At 39.5% G+C, this 8712-nt stretch overlaps 1 protein-coding gene across 4 annotated transcripts in view; it reads right to left on the bottom strand.

Annotated features, from left to right (window-relative positions):
• Window positions 1-11: 11 nt before the first annotated feature.
• CDC42SE2 (CDC42 small effector 2) overlaps window positions 12-8712 on the bottom strand; it is a 119131-nt gene continuing 110430 nt past the window's right edge. For 3 of the 4 annotated variants that reach the window (XM_039252537.1, XM_039252536.1, XM_039252540.1), the window contains 3 exons: window positions 4627-4728; window positions 755-871; window positions 12-330 (listed from right to left, as the gene is read on the bottom strand). In XM_039252537.1, the coding sequence (XP_039108468.1) occupies window positions 773-871; window positions 4627-4728 (201 nt within the window). In that variant the 3' untranslated portion in view covers window positions 12-330; window positions 755-772. The remainder of the gene's footprint in view (window positions 331-754; window positions 872-4626; window positions 4729-8712) is intronic. The other variant, XM_039252538.1, reaches the window with a different exon arrangement.

The raw sequence follows: 8712 nt of genomic DNA, 5'->3' as shown, positions 1-8712 counted from the left end.
AAAAAAAAAAAAAAAAAAAAAAAAAAAAAAAATGCAGAACAGTGCTAGCATTCACAAAAAAGATCATGCTAAGATCAGATCCATACTGGTAGAAATTAAGCTACAATCCAAAGTCCGTGAGTCCAAAGGCATGCATGCCGGCTGAAGGAAATGCAGGGTTCATCTGACAAGAGCTTCTTCAGAGCAGAACAAGAACGTCTCACTGGAGGGATCACAACAGGGTGAACAAGATGCCATCACACTTGTTTGTGTTTTTGAAAAGGAATCACAACAACAACAAAATTAAAGAAGAGTGAAAAGAGAAAAAAGAGAAAACAAATTCACAATGACCTATAAAACCAAAAGAAAAATCCGAATTATTTTTACACTTTAAGCATTCATCCTTTACAAATTAAACAAGTCATGCAAAGTTTACCATGAAAGAGATATTAATAATGCCATGTAAAATATAAAGGTACTTCATGACACATGGCATTCCCCCCAGTATCAATGCTCAAAATAGTGATTTCACTCGTTTAAGGGACATAATCTGTCAAAGCCTCCTTCCCAGCTGAATGTCTTAAAGCATTTAACAGCAACCTAATACAAATACTCAAAGGAGAAGTGCCTACAACCATCACTAGAAACACTCAGTGACGTAAAGTATGTTTGCCTTTCTCAGTAATTCACAATTTCTAAAGACGACAAAATATGTATCTTTTAACTCTAAGCCCTCACAAGCTGTGTTGCCGGCATGTGGGAGCCAGGTACTCACGGGAGAGGGGACGTGGGGCTATCCAGCCTTCGTGTCCACGAGCTGCATCTGCGCGCTGGCAGCCATGCTGCCCCCATAGCCCCCCTTGGACTGCATCTGGTTCTGGATGGAGCTAACCTGGAACAAAACAGAACCGAGTCAGGAACTAGGGATGGTGGCCGCGGATGCTGGTCTCAACATTCCAGCTGAGCAGCTGTGGAAAAGATACTTTTTACAGAAACAATTCTATTTTTGTAGACTTAATTTTTTCTGGTTGCCCTGAAGCAAGCGGGGAGGCTACAAAAATATTTGTTGGGCGGCCTCTTCCTCTCCCCACTTAACAGTGACAAAATCCCTGTTCTGTAATTCACAATGTACTTGGTAACACTTCAGAAATAGTCAAAAGGATACAGATCAACTGAACTTGAAGTATGTTAGTTTACAGACACCTCATGTATAGAACCATGTCCATTACTTAAGAGACCAAAATAATAATGAACTTGGACTAGCCAAAGATCAATTTTTAAAGTCCCATGTGATAGAATTTATATACTTGATTGAAGTTAGCATCCAAAGACTTGGGATGGTAGTCCAAATGTATTCACTAATACGGTAACTTCCTATCTGGAAAAGAGTCAACATGATAATGTGTCCTAACCACCCAAAAGGGCTAGTTTCTGATGGATTGTAAGATGCTTAAATGGTGCACTATTTTCTCTTTACTGGGCTGAAACAAAGTGTATAAACTTACTGGCAAGCTGTGAAGTGCTCTAAGTGTATCATTATTATTCCAATCTTAGTTCATAGCCCTTGGAAGCAGTGACTGAAAGAATCAGGCTAGACTGCTAGAAAAGGAGGCAAGAAAGTTTCAGGGGTGCCAGCCTAACTGTGAAGACTCAGAGCCCTGGCAGTCAACTCAACCAGCCAGTTCACACTTCGATGGCTCCCCAGGGAGGGGACATGACCGACAACATCCATTATCAATCTACTTCTCAAATACCTACTGACCACTTAATAGAAAACATGACTTGCACAGTGTGTTCACTGGTGATCCTGAGTTAATATACTTAAAGAAAATAGTTAAGGGCGCCTGGGTGGCTCAGTTGACTTCGGTTCAGGTCATGATCTCACGGTTTGTGGGTTTGAGCCCCGCATCAGGCTCTGTGCTGACAACCAGCTCAGAGCTTGGAGACTGTTTTGGATTCTGTGTCGCCCTCTCTCTCTGACCCTTTCCCTGCTCACCCTGTGTCTCTCTCAGAAATAAAAACAAAAAAAAAAAAAAATAGTTAAGACTTGTCTATTTATGAGCAATGCAGGTTTAAATATATTCTAACAGAAAAGCAAAATATAAAATGTATAGCTTAATTTAGATCCAAAAGGGTTTAAGTGAGAAAATGTAATTGGCTCTCAAACGGGTACATTTTTACCCATTTACTGAAAATTTTACTCACATGCAACATCTTACTCTAGTGATATCATGTGTAACGTCTATTTTCACACTACTCAGTATGACTATTTTATTAAAAAACAAAACAAAAAACCCTGAAATCTCCACGCCAATTTATTTTCACTCAACATCCTCAGTCTGAGAGGGCTACAGTCCATAAGCTACAGTTCAAATTCACTTTCTGTTCCTTTTTTTGTGGTACAAACTTGATTTTACCTACCAAATAATTTCCCACCTAACGTTACTTTTCCTAGATATTTTATAGCCTATTTATTAAAAATACAATTTCTGTATTTTTACATAGTAGATTCATAATGTCATGCTAATTCTAAGAAAAGAAACTGGTTTTCCTCCAAAAGTCAATTGTTTGATTTCTGGCATGAATTTAGTATAAAAGGTGATCTTGGGAAGAATGGTACTGAGGGGAAAACAAATTTCCAAGTCATTTGACCATTCAGTAATCCAGCACTGCGCGGCTGTGTCATGCACCTAACACACGCTGCTCAATTCTAGGACAAACTAACAGGTCCAACTATTTCTTTTGATAAACCGCACTTATGGTTTTGTCTCACACTCTTATTGCACAGAAGAGAATTGTCTCACCACATCAGGCTCACACAAGTTTTCTCTATCAAAGAGACTTTCAGGAACCTCAGGGATGGTGTAATACTCAACCTAAAAGAACTGCCTGAAGAACCAAGCCTGTGCTCGATAGGATTCAAAGGCTGTGTGTCACCATACAGACAATGATGGCAGCATGTACTCTGGGAGACACATTTGGTTCTAATGAGCTTTGACACTTTCTCAAAAAATCCCATCCCATAGCAGAGAAGGCTGCTCAGGGTCTGTCTCGATCCAGCTCGTTCAGCTGAAACAGGGGTAGACACCCTGCAACAGTCAATCCTGAAGTCTACCTAAATTAATGGCAACAAGAGTCACCTACATCAATGACAGGCTCCTTGTGGGGACAAAATGATGAAGAGGAATATTAAAGGAAAATTCTGAAATTTACATTAACAAGATTTAGAAAGGTAAATACCATGAACTAAAAATGTAATTCCTCCTTGTTTAAAAATCTAAACTGGGGATGACGTTTACTAAGTAATTAAAATCTGGGGTGCCTGGGTGGCCCAGTCAGTTAAGCGTTTAGCTTCAGCGAGTCTGAGCCCGGCATCAGGCTCTGTGCGGACAGTGTGGAGCCTGCTTCAGATCCTCTGTCCCCCTCTCTCTCTGTCCCTCCCCGGCTCACATTCTCTCTGAAACATAATAAACATTAAAAAAATTCATCAAAATTTGAAGCCACTCATTCTATATTTATGTATTAAAATAACTCTATTAAGAAAAATCCTAGGTTCCCATTTGGTCATTTCATGCTGGTCCAGGAAATAAAGCTACTGAATTGTATTTTGACAGCAACCTGACACCTCTTGTATCTCCAAAAAGGCAGCTGAGCAAAACAAAGAACTTTTCCTACAGATTTAAAACAAACAAGCTGTTTCCTTTCCAGGAAGCTACAAATGTTATTCCTTTGCTTACCTAGTAACTGATATGACAAACTTGTTTGCTGTATCCAGGATACCCATCTACCTATTTTAAAAGTCTCTGCTCTCTTGTAAAGTCTTTCCTTAATTCTGGCCGGTAAGTAAGTAGACAAGGGGTAATTCTATATCTATAAAAGTCTTACTAACTTTCTGGTTCTAAACACTTCAGAGACCATTTAGATACATCTGTTTACTTTAGATTTTGGGGAAAGAGGCTCTCCTACTTAGTGGGAGACAGAGACCTGACAAACCCACATTTGGTGCTGCTTCTATTCTGGAGCACCGTTTTTCTCTTCGATGAAAATTAAGGAATATACAAATTCAAGTGAGTAAATCTAAAATCTATTCTGAAATATACAGAAATCTCTATAAGAGCAAATATGCACAAATTTTAATCCCCTGCTTAGTATCTAAGTATTTACATTAAACTGATGAGTATCTATCTATAGATATAATAGATATTCTAATAATATCTATTAGAATAGATACTGATATTCTGATATCAAGTAAAAGCTAATATTTTATGAGGTAAAAGTGATAAACATGTTTGTAAAAGGCAACTAAGGGAATTTAAGAGAACAAAAAGACTACTATTACTAAAAGGCTGATGACCAAGTCCCTTTGGTAGCAGGCAGGAGATTCAACGGGCTACTACCATTCTAAATTCAAGTTTTTAAAAGCATTTTTTCAGAAGAAAGGGAAAAATAAATGCATAGTTCGGCGAGTTAGAGGAGAAATTAAATTTTCACTGCCCATTTTCTTCTCTATATGCTCATGTATTTATATTCAGTGTCTACACATTCACTGAGCATTGTATAACCATTAAGAATGCATGCACCTGTCATACAAGTAACATTAGGTCTATGTCCCAGGACCCCATCTATATCTTCCACCAAAACACTTACTGAATTCATTCCACTGAACAGGTCTCCCGATCCTACATGAGCTGTGTGCACAAAATTTGTTGGCTCTCCAATCATACTCCGGTCAATCCGCCGGCGCCTTTTCTAAAATACAGGGAATAATGTATTGAGAGATGATTTTATTAGCAACAAACTTACTCTGATGGATTTATATACTATGGATAAATGATTTTAATACCATAATAAAATTTGTCCATGACACCAGGATCCCGACATCTTGGACTACCACAATTACCTCATATGAGGAGATCCCCAAAAGAGATACATGCACACGCACACACGATTGGTAAAGCAAAACAACAGGTTATTATTCAGAATTTAAAATAGATTTTTTTCACCCAGCTGTAGCCACTGGCTTGTTTGCATAATAACCATTTAGGTTTCATTGTTTTAAAAGAAAGAAGACAAATATAAAATCATCAGTCACCACTGTTGTCAGCCAAGAATACAGTATGATTTGAGTATAGCACTCTTGATTTTTAACATCCCTTTTTAGCTTTCATCATTAACCGACATTATTTTGATGGTTATTTGTTATTACTTAGAGTACACCCCAAAACTCTTCCACACTGAAATAAATCAGCTAGCTGCCCAGTTTAGAGGAGATCTGGTCCTGGTCTATTGAGTCTTTTCTGGTCTGCCATGACTGGGAATTAAAGCCTATCCAAACTCCTACTAGACTGGGGCATAGTAACTCCTAGTTTCTGACAACCACCTCTTACAGGGTACAACATCCTGTTTCCCAGTAACTTCTGCTACCAGCTACAGTCCTTCCCCCACCCATATGCCCATTCACCTATTTAGAGGTATTTCCTTACCCTGCTGTTTCAGTCCTCATGAGATCATGAGAATCATGAGATCCAGAGACCAAGTTTATCTTAAATCAGTCCCAAGTTTTCCATGATCCCCTTAGATAGTGTGATTTGATTAATATATTCTAGAAACTGTGGTGTGTCTACATGTACTGGAATGTTGGTATAATCCTGATAATTCCTAAAAACTTATCAAGACAGACCCAAGCAACAGCCCCTCAGGATGAAAATATTTTCCATAAAGCCACACAAATTGGACATCACGCATTAATTTTAAGAGCCACTCTACATTGTTTTACTGTCCTCTTTTACTGCTACTGTTTAGCATCCCCAAAGAAGCTTGAGTTTTCCTTTGGAAATACTTAATGTTCATTCTCACAGCTGAACAGTGACACTGGGCTATTTCCAAGTTTGTGGGTTTTTCCCTCCAGGGTTCTGTGTGATAAGTGGTGGTCCTCTTCTATCTGAGCACAAGTTTTACTGTATCTTGGGAAAGTTTTCTTCTATTATTTTTTTAATGCACCTTGTGTTCCTTTTTGTAATTTCTGTAGTTCCTGTTACATGAACAGTGAATTGTGTGTGTGTAGTCTGATTTTCTTGTATTTTCATCCATTATTTTTATTTCCCTTTATAGTTCTACTATACTGGAAAGTAACTTAACTTGATCCTTTTCAGGAATCCACAAACTTTTTCTTACAGGCCAAGACAGTAAATAAGCCATTCAGTTTGTCATAGCTTCAATTCCACTCCGGTCCTTTTGGCATCAAAGCAGCTACAGACAGTGCATATACACATTAAGTGAGCTGTGTTCCAGTGAGCATTTATTTACACAAACAAGCAGCAGGCCCACTTTGGCCCATAAGCAGTAGTTGGATGACCTCAGCTCTAGAACCGTTATTTTTTAGTGGTAGATATGTATAATTTTTCATTTATGGTTATTTTTTCAGAAGCTCTTTGTTATGATATGACATCACTGCAGTATTTTTTAATCTCTTTGAGAATTTATATTACAGGTTTTCATTTACTGTCTCAAAATACATGACTGTATAAATTACAGTCTAAAACTAGGGGCAAAACACTCTCATTCGTGTACTTCAAGCCCCTTTTTGAAGGAGTGATCAGAAATTTTCCTCCTAAGGCCTTGTGCAACCAACCTGCAGGTGCAACTGCTCGTGACAGCAGTGTGTGCCATGGCTCAGCCAGAGGACCCACTTGGGCAGACAAGGGAAGGGCGTATTTCAGAAAGATAGACTTCCAGGCCACTGACAGTCTTGACCATCCCTTGCCCTGTGAACACATAGGAGCAACTTCTCAAACTCGATCTTCATCATTTCCCCTGGAAGGTGTGTTTATGGCTTAGCAGAAGTTTACACTTGGCCCAAGTGATTCACTCTAACAGTGAATTACTGAAGGAAGATGTTGGGAGAGGAGTCAGTATGGGGCACTCAGGCCACCACCCAATTCCACAGAAAGGTCTCATGAAAGGAATTAATAAAAGGATAAGCTTGTGAATAGGATAAGCTTGAGAGGATGTTCAACAGAGACTATTCTCTTACTGGAAAGCAAAGGACAATTAATTTGTAAATCTGAGAACAGTGAGTACAGAGTACAGATTCTGGCTTTCCCTTATATATTGGAAGGTTTCTTCATGCCACGTAATCTGACATTGATTTAAGGTACAGACACTGAGGCTTTCAGTCCTTCCTTTCCTGATGACATGACAAGTTGGTTTTAAAAGCTGCTCTGTGATAACTGCAGCTGACTGGGAGGCCTGAAGTGGGAGGTGGAAAGAAGTTATTACAGTAATATTGGTGGAAAGAGAGGACTTGGATTCAGCTAATGGCAGTTGAAGGGGAAAGAACTGTATAGATTTAAGATGTATGGGGGGGGGGGGGAATAAGATCAACAGCATTTAGTTGATGGCTGGATTTGAGAAGAGAGAGCCTGAAGTTAAGAACATCTGAAAAGAATGTACACAATTCACAGGGTCACAATACTGGAAGAGGGCCAGGCTTTAGGAAGAACATGAAACGGTTTAAGATGCAATGAATTTGAGTTATCTGTGCGACACGCTAGTGAAGTTACCAAGAGGGCAAGTTGGATACACGGATAAAGGATTCTGAAAGAATCAAGTCTCACCAGCAGAATATATTTTTTTTAATGTTTATTTTTGAGACATAGTGAGAGAGAGCAGGAGCAGGGACAGAACAGAGAGGGAGACACAGAATCTGAAACAGGCTCCAGGCTCTGAGCTGTCAGCACAGAGCCTGTTGCGGGGCTTGAACCCATGAACCATGAGATCATGACCTGAGCCGAAGTCGGACGGTTAACTGACTGAGCCACCCAGGCGCTCCTTACCAGCACAAAAGGTGTATAAGTTAAGGAGACCTCTGAGGAATAAAAGTGCAGAGAGAAACCCTAAAGTTGGGCAGAGAAAAATAAGCCCTCAAAGGATGCCACAAAGAAAATGCCTGAAAAGTAGGAGGAAAATCAGATGTGTCCTCTCCTCCAGGTATCATGAAGTGAGGACACAAACACAGTGGAAAGCTGGTGAGAGGTCAGGTCAAGGCTGGAATGTATCTGCTAGATTCATTAACACGCAGAGAGCACCTTCGTGAGGGCTGAGAGTGGAAGACTGCTGAGCAAGCGGACGAGTGTGCAGGAGGCAGGCAACAGAGTCAGACACAAACAACTGGACAAGCACAGGACAGAATGGAGTGCAGGATGCAGGTGAAAGGAAAAAAGCCGTTTTTCCATTTCAGAGAAGAAAGACAATTTATGCTTCATTTCTGATAAGATGCAGTAGAAGAGACTGAAAGTAGAGAAAAAGTAACGATCAACATGGTAAGCTTCCAGAGAAGGAAGGATATATAGATGCAGACATAGGCTAAGATGTTCTTCGGGTCTGTGTTCTAACACTGTCAATAAATCGAAAACCCAGATTCCAAAAATAATTTATTATTTCAAAATACAAAAATGTATTATTTTTGAGTCACTGTGGACATTTACAGAGTAGGACACCTTTGTGGTAAGACAGAGACAAGATTTAAATCATGGGCAAACAAGGGGAACTCCACAGTTGGGCCTCTGCAAAGAAAAACAGGAAATGGTGCGCTCGCTCTGATACGTATTAACTGTTGTCAGTAGCAGAGTCATCGTTTTTCCTGGAAACGTACTCTGTTCTTTATAGGGAACTCTGTCAAGAATGTCAACCTTCTGAATAATTGTTGCCATCCTTGAAATACTGTTATTCTGC

Source organism: Hyaena hyaena, unplaced genomic scaffold (assembly GCF_003009895.1).
Source record: "Hyaena hyaena isolate Hyena2069 unplaced genomic scaffold, ASM300989v1 scaffold_425, whole genome shotgun sequence".
NCBI classification, from domain to species: domain Eukaryota; kingdom Metazoa; phylum Chordata; class Mammalia; order Carnivora; family Hyaenidae; genus Hyaena; species Hyaena hyaena.
Note: the sequence above shows the minus strand (reverse complement) of the source record. Positions and strands in the feature narration are given on the sequence as shown.